Source organism: Filicampus tigris, chromosome 4 (genome assembly GCF_054856515.1).
Source record: "Filicampus tigris isolate MCC_2025a chromosome 4, RoL_Ftig_1.0, whole genome shotgun sequence".
NCBI lineage: Eukaryota > Metazoa > Chordata > Actinopteri > Syngnathiformes > Syngnathidae > Filicampus > Filicampus tigris.
In genome coordinates this window covers 17,904,514-17,921,029 of record NC_141220.1, presented here as the reverse complement: position 1 = coordinate 17,921,029, position 16,516 = coordinate 17,904,514, and the positions used below count along the sequence as shown (strand labels likewise).

Genomic DNA, 16,516 nt, shown 5'->3' with positions numbered 1-16,516 from the left:
AAATACTTAATACGTATCACTTTTGAAATACTGTATATGACATGGCGTTTTAAAAATATTAAATAAAACATTCGAATGGCCAAAATGTTTGTGCAACTGCATCACGACTACATATACCAGCATGCATTGTGCTTACGTCACTCAAGTTGCGTTCCCCCCGGGTAATACAAGGCTTTTGAACCAAATTTTTTTTCGTATATTTCTAACATAATATGAGTAGGACATATCTTTAGTACATTTTGGGGGGGGGTGGAACAACTATTATTAAAAGAAGACGGAAACTTTACAAAGGTCATCTCGCGATATCGAAAGGCTCGCTGTGGCGGTAACGTTACAAAACATGTTTGGTAACAAGCACGTTGTGTAAGAAAGGTGGTAGTGACAAGTGCCACCGCACCTCGTAGAAGCAAATCCCACAAATACACAGAACATTAAATCTCGCAAGTTATGCGAATTGTTCTTTAACTAAAGTCAGATTGGGCGGCGGTGACGTCTATTTCCCGGTTCGGGGTAAGTCCTTTAAACTCATGCACTGTTAACAAGACGTTCCACACTTCGTAACACCAACCAACATGTATGGACATTTTGCATTGTGCATAATGTTAGCACGTTGTGGTTTAAGAATGAAAGAGTTAAAGTTGAGAATGCACCTGAACAATTCTTACGGTCGTCATAGGGAGCTCATCTGAAACAAAAACAACAAAGGAATATGTAGTTAAAAGCTTTGTGTGCACAATCTAATGACATCCAAATCAACATACAGGTACAGTATAAGTCAATATCTGTTCATTGTTATTTGTGTATGAGATGGCAGGGCCAGTTGAGTAGCGGGGACGAGACAGGTTCGGGTTGAGCAGTCTGTGTGAGTATGGCTTAAGTTGTGGCCATCAGCAGCTATATGTCCTATTTCGTTGCCGTTCTGTTATTAAAAAGCGACTGTGTGCATCCTTGACCACACTGAGGGGCATTGCATTTCATTAAAGTTCAGTCTTTACAAAAGTAATGAATCTCAAATTTGATTTGAAATTATTAGCAATCCCCTGCCTTGGTTGTAGTTTGAAGTGGTGTGTCCACAATCGATGAAGGCAATTTAGTAAAATGGCCACCCAGCGCTTCACAATTTGTAAAAATACCAATTACAGGGTTACTGTACTGATTTTCTATTAGCCATGTCTATTTTTGACTCTGTGATGCATTGATATTCTAATTTTAAAAATGCATAGAATTCTCCTTATTTGGGCATGCACTGTACCACATACTGCATTGAGCAGCATATTAGAAACAGCTTTCAATAGTGTGCAGTGCAGTTGTACAATCATCAGGACATCAGTGCAACATGACTGAGCCACGGTTTGTGTGCAGTTGCATAACACCCGAGAATCTTCCAACAACGATGCCAGAAGGACCCGAGCTGCACCTGGCCAGCCTTTTTGTGAACAAAATGTGCGAGGGGGTGCTGTTTTCTGGCCCAGTCAGAAAGTCAGACGTCAGCAAGAGTCCCGACGTGGCCTTCGCCTGCGAGGCGTACCGCATCAGCGCCGCTTCCAGGGGAAAGGAAGTCAAGCTCACGCTGACGCCAATTAAGCGTGATGACACGAAGGCCAAAGAGGCACAGCAGCCCATGGACATTGTCTTTCGCTTTGGCATGTCAGGCTTTTTCCGTTTCACCGCGGAGGATGAGCTGCCCAAACATGCCCATCTATGTTTTTATTCCAAAGAAAAGCCGCGCAGAGTTCTCAGCTATGTGGACGCACGCAGATTCGGCAGCTGGCAACCACATGGGACCTGGCAGCCTGACAGAGGCCCCTGTATCATGTTTGAGTACAAAAACTTCAGGTTAGACACACCTTTCATTGCAAACGTCATTATCTAAAAACGTCATCGCCTCACTTGAAGCGTTTTGATGACTTTGCAGGGAGCATGTGGTGTCACATCTGTCTGACCGTGCCTTTGACAGGCCCATCTGTGAAGTCTTGCTCAATCAGAAGTACTTCAATGGCATCGGCAACTATCTCAGGGCGGAAATCCTTTACAGGTGAAGAAGGATGGCCTATATTGAGAAAATACACACAACAGCGTTGGGTGTTTCAACATAACATATTACATCATACTGACAAGTTACACAGTCTATTTTGCTCCTGCCATTTATTAGTAACGGGTAACGACAGTATTTGTAAGACAGTAGCAATGTAATGCATTTCAACATCACCCGCATATGAAAACCACAATGATTATGCTATAATATAGGCTTAATTATATTGTACAGGTAGGTGTGTTTAAAGATGCTTAAACGCAAGGTCAAGTCAAATTTTTTTCTTAACAATATATACTATGTGCCCCCACTAGTGTATATAGCGTATTCTGATTAATGTTGTGTTTATGCAATATGAATTTAGGAGAAAAATGCACCTGTTTTTAATCCATCTCGGAGCGGCCATTTTGCCACTTAGTGCTGACCGAAAATGACATCGCAGTGCCTAAGAGCTCACCTTGCACACATCACATGCCCACTCTTTGGCACATTCTAGATGGTTCCGGTTTGCTATTGCGAAACCTGTGAGTTGGTCTTATTGATGGAGGTGAATCAAATTATTCAGCCCATTTTTGTCAAACCTTTCCAGCATTCTCTGTCTTCAGTGTTGTTTGATTAGACATTTTCGTTGGTTAAATTACCTGCCAAGGTTATCTTAAAAGAACTACAAAAGACATTTTTTTTAATATGTCGTAATTCTGCAATACTCAAGAAAAAGAGGCCATCATATATTACGAGGCCTAAGGGCATATTGCACAACAAACAGCAATTTGAATGAAAACGCGAGGTTTTTCCTCAATAAATTGTCCCTCGTGAATTTTACTTTTATGAAAAATTCAGTATCTATTAATTGCTTTGCATAGAAACATGTAATTCGCCAAACTACCTCCAATTTTTGTGTATATCCGTAGGTTAAACATCCCGCCCTTCGTGCCTGCCCGTTCCGTGCTTGAAGGACTTGAGTCAGAGGATGCTTGTGAAGACAAGAAGCCTGTGAAGAATGACATTTTGAACCAAAAGGTCAACTTCAGCAGAAAGATCCTTTTTTTTTCCCACACCACAAATATTTCAACATCTAACAATGTCTCACTTTGCGCTCTGTAGGCTGTGAAGACAGCTGAAAAGATAATGAAAGACGAGAGCGCCGACCTGCTCAGGCTGTGCCACACAGTTCCTCTGGAGGTGGTCCATTTAGGTAAGCAACATTGACGTCACTCTGTGATTGAGGTTCATTCCTAGCCAAGATTTAGAGCAGGGGTGTCAAACTCATTTCACATTGTGGGCCGCACACGGCCTCGTTAGATGTCAAGTGGGCCGGACCATTAAAATTATACCATACTCACCTATAAATAACCAAAATATCATGTATTTTCCTCTGTTTTGGTGTAAAGAAGCACAAGAACATTAGGAAAATGTTGAAATTGAATGAGCATTCCTTTTACAAAACATTTCATGAAACATTTGTGCAATTTACTTTTATCATTCACCTATATGCATTGCAACTGATCCCACTGATGTACAAAGGCACAAAACTTTAACAAGTAATTAGTATTGAAAAATATAATAATGCACTTTTAAGATTAAATGAGATTTATAAAGAAAGGAATTTTTAATCAATGTTGTCTTCTACTCTGATCAAAACAGTGTGTCCCCTAGTGGATAATTCACGAATTGCATCGTACTAAAAATATTAATTCTGTGTCTTTTATGCATTTTTTCACATTTAAATGATCCTGCGGGTCTGATCGAACCTCCTTGGGGGCCGGTTCCGGCCCGCGGGCCGTATGTTTCATACCCCTGATTTAGAGGTCAATCTTTGAAGTGAAACAACAAGGCTGTTTTTCTTAAAACGGTAGGTGGGAAAGGCTACGATCCAGAGAAGGCGGACTACTCTGACTTTGAGACCTGGCTGCAGTGCTACTATGTGGACGGAATGAAGTCGATACGTGACCACAATGGCAGGACTATGTGGTTCAAAGTAGGTCATACATTTCCTAGTCTGTGTGATTTGTAGCATTATTGATACTAAGACAAATATTGTAATTCCAGGGCGATCCAGGCCCCATGGCTCCCAAAGGTAAATAAAATATGATATTAAAAAAAAAAAAAAAGGCAAGGCAGACAGAGAAAGCTCCACGTTTGAACTTTTCTCATACACCAGATTCTAAATCACCAAAGGCCAAAAAGAGAACGAAAAAAGAAGACGATCATGATTGCACCAGCAAGAAAAAGGTATCAAACCATCATGTTGGTAATTACAGTAAAGTCTTTACTTATAAATGTACCACTTGTGTTTTTACTTCATAGGGGGCCAGGACACAATCAGAAAGCACAGGGAAGAAACAAACAGTTAAAAAGGAAATCAAAGCGGCAAAGACAAAAAAGCATGTGCCCCAAAAAGAAGCCACGCCCGGAAAATCTATAAAATCCTCGAAAATGAACTCGCCACGTGAACACAAATCACCTTTGAGGAGGAAGAAGACAACGCAGCCAGCAGAAGGTTAAGATTTGAAGTCTCCAAAGAAGGGTATTTGAGAAATATTGTATCGTGAACTCATCACTTTTCTTTTTGCAGGTTCTCGGAGGCGTAGTGGTAGACTGACAAGACAAAATGTCAAGTAAAAACAAAACAAAGCCGTCATTGGATTTTGCATTACTGCTTTTAATCTTTTGTACACTTTTAATAAAAATATTTACAGAAATTGATCATTGGAATAATTTAAGTGCAGTACAACCGAAAATCACATCTTTTATGCGTACATTTCAATTCACAACTTCATTCTTTTGCAATCAAGTGTGGCTAATTTGCATAAGCAACCAAGATGACTTGGTGTTGCCTTCACTAGTGTTTTAATGAAACGTTTTTTCCCCAAAAGGCGTGATTCAGTCACACAGTTCTCTTCAGCTTTCTTCTATTACTTTTCATAATGGATACTGACCCCTTTTGTTGAGTTCTATAATTATGATGGACGATAACATTACTTTTTATCATGTTTGGCCTCTTTGCCATCACTGGTACCCTCCAGTCTTCATCTTATACAAAAACTAAGAAAATCCAAAATATGAATCCATTAAATGTGCACTAATGTGAAATGTAATGAGATCTTTTGATTCTTGGAAATCGTGAGAATGGAATGCTGCTATTGGGCACAAGGACAGTTCGATGTCATACATTTTTTTTGGCGACTGTCAAAAACATGAAGATGCCCTTGAAGGAAGGTTTGGGAAATGACTGACAATGAAGATGCCTTTGTTTTGAGGACTCCTCAGTCAAGATTTCAACCCCCAATCTCAGAATTATGAGGCAGACAAAATCAACTGGGCTGCCCTGCCCTGTCAATTCTAAATGGTGCTACCTTTACGATTTTCGACTTCAGAAGTTTCAATGTCGTTCAAAGTGATAATTAAGTGGTTCAGTCAGTGATTTTCCAAAACACATCATGCATGAACAACAAGCAGAAGTGATCTGACTTGAAAGGGGCTAAAGTCAAGAGTGATTCCATCTTCAGTCACAAGTGCTGGCTCCGCAGTGTCAATTTGCTCTAGAAGATTACAACTGAAAGGAAAAAAAAAAAAAAAAAGAGTATAATTCAACAAATGTACTTATTAATATTATATATTAAAGATAAAAGAGAGCCACTTACTGCCAGGCCTCCTTGACTGGAAGCATCGCGCGGAGCGTTGCTGTCACTCTGCCGCCGTGAGCCTCGTACAGTCTGACGACGACGGCTCCTTTCCTGTCCTCCGCCTGTTACGTTAAATGACAATCAGCGGGCCCGGCCGTCTCAGATGTCGGATGCCAAGTTGAATAATGGATGAGATACCTGTTTCACGGTCTCGAGGATGATGCTGGCAGGGCTGATGGAAAAGGCACTCCATTGGGCCGTGTCTGGGGAGCATGGCGTTAGCCTCAAAGGGAAGTTGAGGTTGTATGCGCACTGGATTACAGCGGCATCTTGGAAGGACCCTATAATGCATAATATGTTTACAATGACTCTTTAAATAGCAAAAAAAAAAAAAAAAAAAAAGAACAATAATAATAACCTGCGTGCGGCATGATTGCATAGGTGAAATGATGTGTGCCCATATCAGCATTGGCATCCGGAGCCTTTGGTGCCCTCAACCTGAGACAAAGATGTAGAAACACAATACTATGATTCACTGTGACTAAACAGAATTATAATTAATAACATTTTATACAAAATGGTCATGGTCTCACAAGGAGAGCGTCATTGTGTTCTTATGGACCGAATAGCCGTATTTGCAGTCATTGAGCAGAGCCACTCCAAAATTGTGCTCTGACAAATCGGCCCATTTGTGACCCCAAACCTGAGGAGAGAAGGAGCACAATTCAGCATTCTTATAGTGTTTTGTCACCCTCCCAGTTTGTTAAATTGTTGATCGAGGGGTGGGATTAAGTCTTAATTCATCTAACCAAGACAAGATGTAATACTGTATACTTCCAATTTAGTGGGGAACAGTTTTTCAAAGGCCAATATCTTTTCCCATGTTTACCTCTTCAGTGTAATTGTGATATGTCCCCAATACTTTTATTAATATTGCGCATTTATGTGCTAAATACCTCAAATTTGGCCCAGTCCCATGATGTATTCCTGTGCGTGGGTCTCTGCAGATGTCCGAACTGGATCTCATATGTAGCGTTGGGGCTGTGCACTCGCACTGGGAATTCAACCTTGAGGAACTTGTGCGACTCAGCCCAGTTCACCTGGGAACAGATATGTAACACCACTTCTAATCTGAAGACAAAATAAACATCGTATCCACAAAGTGTCTTTACATTTTCAAAAATATATTGCAAAAGCAGCTGATGAGCTACGTTGATCAGATTTGTTAGATATGTACTCAGTAGTTATTAGGGATGGGAACAATCGTTTATTTGATGCATCGTTCGGCATATTAAAAAGATTCTGTATCGATTCATGGGTATTAATAATCAGTATTTAAAGTGGAAGTCAACCCAAACGTATTTCTTCAGGAATATGTTCTATGCAAGCCTACTTGAAACAAAGAATTCTGATCAATATTGCATTTGTGGAATAAGAGTTAATCCACCCGTTTTTAGCGAACTCTGGAGGCGGCCATTTTGTCACTTCTGTCGACTGAAAATGACATCACAACTACCAAGGGCTCAGGTAACGACCAATCACGGCTCAGCTTTAGAAAACAGGCGAGCTGTATTGGTCGATTTCTGAGCCCTGGGTACTTGTGATGTCATTTTCAGTCGACAGAAATAACAAAATGGCCGCCCCGTCAGAGGGCTAAAAACATGTGGATTTTGCTGCTTAACTCCACAAACGCAATATTAATCAGAATGCTGTGTTTCAACTAGTGCGCCTGCTGAGAACATATTCTTGGGGTTGATTTTCCACTTTAATGTAATATTTAAAATAAAAAAACTAAAAGCAGAAATGCTTTTAGTTTTAGTTTTGTAGTGATGCATCGGAATTGAATCATGGGCCTCAGAATCGTAATCGGATCGAATCGTAAGGTGCCCATAGATTCCCACCACTTGTGGTTTTCACTGTTTTGAATCACATTGCATGCTTGTAGTTCAGGTAACATGTCCTGTTAAATAAAACCTTACAAAATGGCTATTTCACAAGAAAAGGCACAATGCGTTTGATTAAAACGTGATGCGCAAATACGGAATTAAATATACAAAGACATCTACTGTCATGTCCGTAAATTTACTCATGGGCCAAGAAATGTATGGAGCCGGTAAAGATTTGCCTATTCGTTTATAAATGTGAGCGTACTTGCGTGTTGAACTTAATGTAAGGACACATGGCATCCATCACAATCTCCTGCGTGACTGTGCTCTCGTCGCTGATCCTGAGCGTGACGCCCACGCATCCTCTGAGCTCATGTGATGACAGCACATGGACAGGCCGAAACACCTCCACCACAGGCTTCCTGTAGCGAGTGGGCGGGGGTGGGGCCACAGTTGACTGAGAATGACAACAGGCAAGTGGGTGTAACAGCTATGACTCGCACCTTGTTTGAAGATGGTAATCCATGACGTCCCAAGCGTCCCAGTAAAGGGGGACGTCATCAAACATGACAAACTGATTACCGCCGCAGCCATTCGCAATGGCTTCCCTGAAACCAACAGCATTGGTGAGAAAGATGATGAACTTAGCTCTAAGTAACATGTTTTCTTTCTTTTTTCCCCATCAAAGCACCTTCTATAATTATATAAAAATATAATAAACTCTAACTCATCGGTAAATAGTGTTCCAAAAAAAAGTCAAAACGAAAGAAAAATTACAATGCAAGATCCAAGACTATTGTCTCCTACACGCACTGTATTATGAGCGATATTTCTCAATGTTTTACTTTAATATTACAAGATCACCATAATCTTCAAATTCAGATTTATATTTAAAAAACACCCAAGTCTGATTACATTGAATTGTGGTTATTCATCACAACATTATTGAATTCACTTGATCTTCGCTTCATTTGCCTTTGGTTCATGTCTTCTGTGACCTTTGCGTGATCTGCACGTCAGCAGCCCTCCAATAGGCACTGTCTTCTGATTGCATGACAGTAAATGAACAATGCAACTCTTCTGTGCTAACAAGTGGGAGATTTATTTTAGGGAAGTGGGCACTGCGTTCCTCGAACATGAAGCCCAATTGATAAGAAAGAAGGACAACCTTGAAGGAACGCACACCAGTGTTCAGCGTAAGACCCACCCCTAGATGCTTTCTCATTGCCAGATGGCTGCTTAACCCATCATGGACGGGAGCGCATAACCGCGTTTCTACCACTAGAGCCGGGAGCGCTGTTGCGTCTTTCTGCCCTTAAAGCCGGGAGAGCGCATACGTCCTTTTTTATTTATTATTTAATTCTCGGTCTCTTATCCAATGAAATGCATCAGAATAGACATGTGACGGTGTCGGAGGATACCCGGAATTTTTTCGAGCAGTAATGGCGGACGCCATCGATCGCGGGAGCTCTGAAATGAATAACAGCAGTGATATAGACGACGCGATTGTGGACTTTGAACCGGTACAACTAGTCGAACGTGATATATGGTTAAGATATATGTTTGTACATAATGACAATATCGACGTCTTTGTAACAGAAGAGAGGATGGTAATTACCACTCGATTTTTTTTAAATTTAAAAGTAGTGCTTCTCTTGCACTGACACTTTATATTTACCTCTTCGATTGAAAGAGTAAAGATGAATAAACTCGGGTCTGTGTGAAAGCCACACGTCTAAGCTCTCAAATTCTTTTGGAATTATGTTTCTGTCTACTACAGGGGCTGAGATATTAATTACTTTGTAGGTGTTGAATTTCTGGGAAAACTCCAGGTTTTCAAGGGTAATTCCAAAGACGACCTTAGGTTTTGGGGAGCTGTTGAGCCAAGCGCTTTAGGCCTTAATGGATTAACACTTGAGTCAGTGCTGTTTTTCATAAATGTTTCGAAATGCGCACAAAAAACAAGTGTTGACAAGTTGTGATACTTGTTTTAGAAATTGTCTTTGCATTCGACAAAAAAAAATATATATATATATATGTCAACTGCCATTCCGTGTACCGTAACACGGTGATGTTTTTGGGGCTCTTATTTTTAGGTAACATGACTGCACGTGGTTTCTTTAATGGGAAGAAATTAATTGAGCATATAACCACAGTACCTGTTTGCAGTGATCAAACACAACGATCTCAGCGTGCCATCTTTGCTTACAACAGCCCGTACGATCCCGTTTTCCATCAGGACACTGCCGTCAGCCTGTAATGTTACACACCAATTTCATTTGGCAAATTTACCCACCATCCATTTTCTATCCCGCTAGTCCTTATTACAGTTGCAGGTGAGTTCAGCTTGCCCAAGCTAAGTTTGGGCGAGAGCCGGGTATCCAATGACAAACCTATGGGCAATTTTTATTGTCAATGGACCGAGGAAGTTGGGAGTACGCAAAGAAAACCCACACAAGCGCGGGGAGGGTGGGGGGGGATGACATGGAAACGCCGCACAAGAAGGCAGTAGCCAAAATCTCCCCCAAAATTGAATTGGATGAATATACCTGAATAGCAACACTGACTGGAGTCACAGGCTTTGTGTCTTGAATAGGAGAAACACCGATGCTAGGAACTCTCACCAGAGCTGTGGAGCAACAGATGAAAGTGAACATAAGGCAGGTCATCATTCCAAAAAATAACAATGCTGAATAGTATCAAACATACCTAAACCGTCCATCTTACGGGGTCCATCTTGTATGTGGAGGACTTCAAGGCGCTCCCAGGGCAGAGAGTTGAAGACACCTGTGGCCTCGCCCGTCGACATGAGGGCTCTGAGGCTATCTTGAAGGAGAGCACCACCGCTTCTCTTGATATCTAAGAGAACATATAACACTATAAATCCCTCGGAGGGAGCAATTCATTTAACTCCTAAGAGCTTTAGTGATAGAAACCAACAATTAAAGGACACTTTAATGCCTGTGAAAAAAACAATTGTCTGTCATCCTATACAATGTGACTAGTTCCATTAACATGCAAGCCTTTTTACAATTATTGCATAGAACTCTACATGGTTGAGAAAATCAACCCTTTTACTCAGTATTTGACATACCTTCATAATACCTCAGTGCATCCTCCGCAACCAGCTCTATACAGCTGCCTGGGATGACGTCATGGAATTGGTTGAGCAGCAGAAGCCTGCCACGCGGGCGAGAATCAAAACGCATCAATATAGTGTCACATCAACGACAGCTGGCATCTATTTAGTCAGGTTGAATAAGTGAACCCTGACCTCCAGAGTTCCTGCAGCTTCACCGCCGGATACTGAAAAGTTTTATCATGACACATTGCCAAGCCGCTGGCCATCTCAACGTCATGCAGGAGCGTTTCGCACTGGCGGTTGCCTCGCTTAATCTGGGAAAAGGAGAAGGTGTTTTTTTTTTTCATTTTGAGAAGCGGCTGATTATAACGTGGATTAGCATTCACGGGGGTGTCTACCTGTGCTTGCGTTGTGTACGTGCCATTGTGCAGCTCCAGGAAAAGCTCGCCGGACCAAGTGCACAGCAGATGTGAGTCAGCCCAAAGCTGAGAAAAGAGCTTGTCAGGACTGGACATGTGAACCCTGACAGACAGGCAGGAAGCAGTGATGGAAATGAGGAGTGGCACACATTCAGGGGGTTGTTTCAAACACTGCCATAATGACATCAATAGAAATGAATAATATCCGTCTGTATTCCAGCAAAAATGGGCGTTGTAAGAAATAAACGTGACTTGTTTATTGGATGGGAGTTGGCCTGAGCGGTTGTTTCTGCCCAGTCCCATCGGTGAACTGTTGAGTTCATGTTCAGGAAAAAGGAACTGACTTGGGAAGTCCGTCTGTGTCCTGTACTCGTCTGAGTCTGTCCAGCATCAACTGCGTTGGGCCGCCGCCCCCGTCACCAAATCCAAACAACAAGGCGCTGTGGTTGGCTCGGCCTTTGTCCTTGTTCTGCTTGACGGTTTTTACAAGCTGCGGACGGAATAGAAGCACCCGCAGGAACGTAGGTAGGTTTGGGAAATGACATGAAAAACAGATTTCTTCTCAGACTCAACAAAAAGATGCTAAATTTACTCACGTCTTCAACCTTGCCCATCATCCCATACGAATTTCCAGGCGGGAAGTGAGTCAAGACTTTGGAGCCGTCAAGTCCTTCCCAGAAGAATGTGCTATGCTTTATGAATCAGAAATTTCAAGATGCATTTCTTTCCTGTCAACTTTTTATTTTTACATACTGCAATGTCCAAGCCCCAACTTACAGGAAAGGTGTTCACGAGGTTCCAACTGAGTTTCTGTGTTAAAAAATGGTCAATTCCACAACCCTGCATTATCTGAGGGAGTTGGGCCGAGTAGCCAAATGTATCTGGAAGCCAGAACTAAATCATACGGAGACAAGTGATGAGAAACAGAGCAAAGCGTTAAGCCGGTATTGGCCAGCTCGAGCCCCCTACCTCTTTGCACATCTTTCCAAATTCTTGCTCAAAATAACGCTGGCCCTGCAGGAACTGCCTTACCATGGATTCTCCTGAGGGGAGATTGCCATCCTGACAGACAACACCCAGTTAGATCATTCCAGAAAATGCATGACGGTTCATGTCAAAGATCCGGCTTTCACCATCTCCACCCACGTCCCTCCGACCGGGATGAACTGTCCCGTCTTGACGTAACGCTGAATCTCTGAGAAGAGTCCTGGGTACCAGCTCTTGACCCACTCAAACTGCTGGGCCTGGTCGACAGTAAAAGCGTTTGAACTGAAACTGATTCATTGGCTATGCATACGCTACATGCACTGACCCCGTAATGAACGCCTTGCCCTTTGCAGAGGAATTACCTGAGAACAAGTGAACACAAACTCCGGGTTCTTTTCCATGAGACGGATCGCGGACACCCACGCGCGACCGCATTTGCGAATGGTTTCTTCGTAAGGCCAAAGCCAAGCTAAAAAGAATCAATACAAGAGAAGCATCACCTTCACAAGTCATACTTTTTCCACTGACATAGTTGCCCTGACAACTACTACCTATGCTGCTGCTACTACTACTCCTTCTACTTTCTTTTGGCGGTTGGTTCTGGTCATTGGCGGTAATGCATTGCATGCAACAGTATTTGCCAATCGCCAGAAGAAAGTCAACGCGATTACGGAATGGGGATTTGAGTGCCGGTTCACGCTCGAATTTTAATCGCCGCACTTGAGTGTAAGTCGCAGGACCAGTCATACAAAGAAAAAAAGTGTGACTTTTAGTCCAAAAAATATGGTAATAAATATGTCATATAAACGTGAGACCTGAGTCTATGTGGCAGTGGCCCATGGCATGGACAGTATGTTGGCTTTGGCCGTTGCGCTGGCTGAAGAACTTGTGAGCCAGAGCGTGCGCTTTGGAAAAGGAGCTGGGATCAGCCGGGTCGCTCACGTTAACCATTTCATTGACGGTGAACAGCGCTTGGAAGCTCCGCTGCTCGCTCTCACCCAGTTCCTGCCAATAACAAAAAAAAAAAAAAGACAGTTTTTACCGTTTGCCTTTTTTGTCTGACTTTGATTTCAAAGAAGAGTGACTGTACCTTGACAATGTCAATCAGCATCTCAAAATCAGTCAGCAGTTCCCTGACATCTCTATTAAAGACCACCAGCTCCGCCTTCCGCACTGAGAATGTCCTGTTTGGATCTGGAGCTCCAATCATGGACCCTTGACCGGCTCCAAAAAGGCCATTACAGGCCAGCTCCACATGGATGTTCACACTGAAAGAAAAGGAGAAAAGAGCAAGCCACAACAATAGTTTAACTAGCAACGTCACCTGTGGGATGGCAGCTTATTTCAAGACAAAATTTGATCTTCCACATATGTGTTTTTAAGACATTGTGCTTAAAGAGAAAGTCAACCCAAACATTTTTTTTTTTCAAGAATATGTTCTATGCAGGCCAACTAGTTGAAAAAAGGTATTCTGATTAATATTGCATATATATATATATATATATATATATATATATATACATACATATACATACATACATACATACATACATATATATATACACACTGTATACATACACACATACATACATACACACACACACACACACACACACACACACACAGTTTATGCCTGGAATGGTAGAACCAGCATACAATCCATACTTGCAGAATACAAGCTTTTTTTTTTTTATTACTGTACCAATGAGCTCAAAAAGAAAACAAAAAAAGCACTTTTTTTTTTTTAACTTTAAAAGGAAAAAGATTAACGATAGAAGGCATGATGCAACATATGCGACAAACATATGCTAAGACGGCTCAGTCAACCCCTCTCTCAAGCTAAGCAAGCCCCGAGGCTACAGAAGCTAAAAATAATTCCAGAACCTCAGCATAGAGAAGCTGCAGGAACCTGTCCCATCCTGTGCACTGAAAGCACACTGCTGTCAACAAAACTCAATCCCGCTCTGTTTACATTTTGACTTTGACATGATTAGCTGGGGAGTCACATCAGTGGGGGTTGTGGGTGTTTGTGTGTGAGTGATAGAATTTCGGACAGTGTAGTCCAGCAGTCGGTCTCTGATCCTTGCTTGTAAGTGGCTATGGATCTTCAACCAGCATAGTCGATCAAGTCGTAGGTGGAGAAACTCAGTGTGGGGCGGTTATTTTGTAAATTAAGGTCAGTGTTACATAACAGTGACGCAGAAGTACAGAGCAGATGGCTTACAGACACATTTTTGAAACAGGCAGATAACTGAAGATGTATTTGGTTGTTTTATATCTATTAAAAAACACAATGGGTGGGCAAGCTCTCCAGAGACCCAATTATTTGTATACAAGCAAAAAGTTATTTTTTCATTGTAAGTCTGCGGTTGAAGTTCAGATGATCCCCATAATGTCAATCACCACCATCCAAAAACTAATAATATATAGGTACATATTTATAGCTACCTTTGCAACAAACCAGAATAAATCCTGGATCATCTTCCAAACTCAAGTGCAATTTCTATTGCCAACTGACCTGTGTGCCTCCTCCTCTGTGAGACAGTCAGAAAGGATGTAACTTGTCTTTTCACCTTCTTTAGTCAAACCCTGTCGATCAACAACAAATGAAATCACTTCGGTGTCCACAAGACTAATCTAAGAATCTAACAACGTCTTCTTTACCTGAACTGGCTGCCCATTCCTCCAGACCATCACCTCTCCATCACTTTCCCACAGAAGATGGACCTCTTTTCCTCTCCAGGAAACGGGGATTTTCAAGGCTGCTTTAAACCAACACGTCCACCATCTAAAATAAATTTATTATTGACATTTTTGTGGTGCTCTGAACTTGGGTTATTGAAATGTTTGTGTTGCTCTGAACTTGGGTAACCAGAAACCTTTTAAATTAGAGAAGTAATAAAAAATACTCACGTTGGTCCAAAACTATCACCAATTTCATAAGGGCTGTAGTCCTGCGTTTGCGCTTCTGAGAATGTTATCCGTTTGGAGGACATGCACGAACTAAGGGATTCCAGCGGGCTAGAGTCTCCATATAGCCTGCACGAAGAGTAGCAGTAGTATTATTAAGCATTCATTCTGAAAAAAAAGGCAAGGGATAGATTTATAGTAGTTAAGTTTGTAGTACCCTACCGTCCTCGCAGGTTGCAGTCTGTGAAATAAATATCAGAAACAAATTTTTCGGCCCTCTCCAACAATGTGCGCCGGTTCTTCAACACGGGTTGGTGGTACATAGCAAATAAATTAACGTGTCAACGTTTAGAATTTCGCAACAAATGATAGTTTTGAAGTGAAGTGAAGCACATTTGAATGTGTAAATGTTGTTTTGATGTTACCCGGAAGTAGAAATAAGGGATGTATTGTACCCTTGTGGCCGCTAGATGGCTGTCTTTCACTATACAATACATCCATCCATCCATTATCTATACCGTTTATCCTCACAAGGGTCGCGGGGAGTGCTGGAGCCTATCCCAGCAGTCTTCGGGCAGTAGGTGGGGGACACCCTGAATTGGTTGCCAGCCAATTGCAGGGCACAGAGAGACAAACAAACATCCGCACTCACAATCACACATAGGGGCAATTAAGAGTGTCCAATTAACCTACCAAGCATGTTTTTGGAATGTGGGAGGAAACCGGAGTACCCGGAGAGGAGCTCAAACAGGCCTGGCGTGATCCCACAAAAACAGTTGCAAACAAAAATGTCATAAACATATATATGGTTATGCTGTTGTACCTATTCAAAAAAATACCCCTGTTTAGTTGAACACAAACAGGGTCCAACATGAAGCTGTTTTCAGTGAGCCAATTGTGGTGACACTGTCAGAACCAGTACTGGCCCTGTATATTCACGATGTAATATGATAACTTATAAAGGGACAATGTGTAGACTGTTTTGATTTTTCATTGATCATTCATTTTTTAAAACCCACCATTCATTTCAACAATATGCAGAAAAATATGCTTTATCACATAAACGTAATTATTTTTATATAATCGTAGGTGAAGTAATCTCAAATTGTATTACATATAGGGCACGCCTCCCCTACAGGAGGCTGCCATGTTTCGCTGCCATCTTTGTGCTACGGACACTCGAAGGAGACAAGCTTAGCGAACGCAGTTCCCAGAGCTGGGCATTTCGTCCCGGGGACGGAATGGTCCACCCGTCCACCCCGGATGGATGCCCATTTTGTGGACGGTGTGACAGAGGACAAGAACACTTTTAACAAGGACAGACTAAGTAAGGACTGAGCTAGGTTTTCGTCCATTCCTCTATTCATCCCTAACCAGATCAATTCAATACTGACGTGTTGTGTTCTTTTAAAAAGCTAGACTGCCTTGCAACACTGGAGTGTTCTCGGATCAAGTCCCGGCTGACGTGTTGTGTTCTTTTAAAAAGCAAGACCGCCTTGCAACACTGGAGTGTTCTTTTTCGTGTGCGTTCCCTCCCTGCATTATTGTGCTCACAGACATAGTCTGCCCTCTTG

General features: G+C 42.0%; 2 protein-coding genes across 3 annotated transcripts; one reads left to right on the top strand and one right to left on the bottom strand.

The window, feature by feature from the left end:
- The first annotated feature begins 84 nt into the window (after window positions 1-84).
- On the top strand, window positions 85-4,734 carry neil1 (nei-like DNA glycosylase 1). 2 transcript variants are annotated; one of them, XM_086027540.1, is made up of 10 exons: window positions 85-510; window positions 1,363-1,836; window positions 1,916-2,035; window positions 2,944-3,052; window positions 3,137-3,227; window positions 3,889-4,010; window positions 4,082-4,109; window positions 4,194-4,264; window positions 4,340-4,532; window positions 4,608-4,734. In XM_086027540.1, exons 2-10 carry the CDS (start codon window positions 1,394-1,396, stop codon window positions 4,652-4,654), a joined length of 1,224 nt encoding a protein of 407 aa, XP_085883666.1. In that variant the 5' UTR covers window positions 85-510; window positions 1,363-1,393; the 3' UTR covers window positions 4,655-4,734. The 2 variants fall into 2 exon arrangements, with proteins under 2 accessions (XP_085883666.1, XP_085883665.1); XM_086027539.1 differs by lacking the exon at window positions 85-510 and adding an exon at window positions 520-763.
- Window positions 4,674-15,379, bottom strand: man2c1 (mannosidase, alpha, class 2C, member 1). The gene is made up of 26 exons (XM_086027534.1): window positions 15,165-15,379; window positions 14,946-15,071; window positions 14,697-14,820; window positions 14,551-14,621; window positions 13,123-13,300; window positions 12,848-13,037; window positions 12,395-12,501; window positions 12,179-12,289; window positions 12,015-12,107; window positions 11,823-11,939; window positions 11,642-11,737; window positions 11,390-11,535; window positions 11,025-11,148; window positions 10,819-10,940; window positions 10,639-10,724; window positions 10,254-10,403; window positions 10,094-10,173; window positions 9,704-9,798; window positions 8,048-8,152; window positions 7,810-7,966; window positions 6,615-6,758; window positions 6,252-6,361; window positions 6,077-6,156; window positions 5,857-5,999; window positions 5,677-5,780; window positions 4,674-5,588 (listed from the first exon to the last, which is right to left on the bottom strand). The coding sequence occupies exons 1-26, from the start codon at window positions 15,263-15,265 to the stop codon at window positions 5,471-5,473; spliced, it is 3,078 nt and encodes a 1,025-aa protein (XP_085883660.1). The 5' UTR covers window positions 15,266-15,379; the 3' UTR covers window positions 4,674-5,470.
- Window positions 15,380-16,516: the final 1,137 nt, after the last annotated feature.

Excerpts from the sequence above, each read along its gene's own strand:
- neil1 (XM_086027539.1), top strand. The coding sequence starts at position 741 with ATGACATCCAAATCAACATACAG. Across the intron at positions 1,837-1,915 it reads TTTGAGTACAAAAACTTCAG|GGAGCATGTGGTGTCACATC; the intron begins GTTAGACACACC and ends ATGACTTTGCAG. Across the intron at positions 4,011-4,081 it reads GCAGGACTATGTGGTTCAAA|GGCGATCCAGGCCCCATGGC; the intron begins GTAGGTCATACA and ends TTGTAATTCCAG.
- man2c1 (XM_086027534.1), bottom strand. The coding sequence starts at position 15,265 with ATGTACCACCAACCCGTGTTGAAGAACCGGCGCACATTGTTGGAGAGG. Across the intron at positions 11,940-12,014 it reads TTGGAAAGATGTGCAAAGAG|TTCTGGCTTCCAGATACATT; the intron begins GTAGGGGGCTCG and ends CGTATGATTTAG. Across the intron at positions 9,799-10,093 it reads CAGTCAGTGTTGCTATTCAG|GCTGACGGCAGTGTCCTGAT; the intron begins GTATATTCATCC and ends GTAACATTACAG.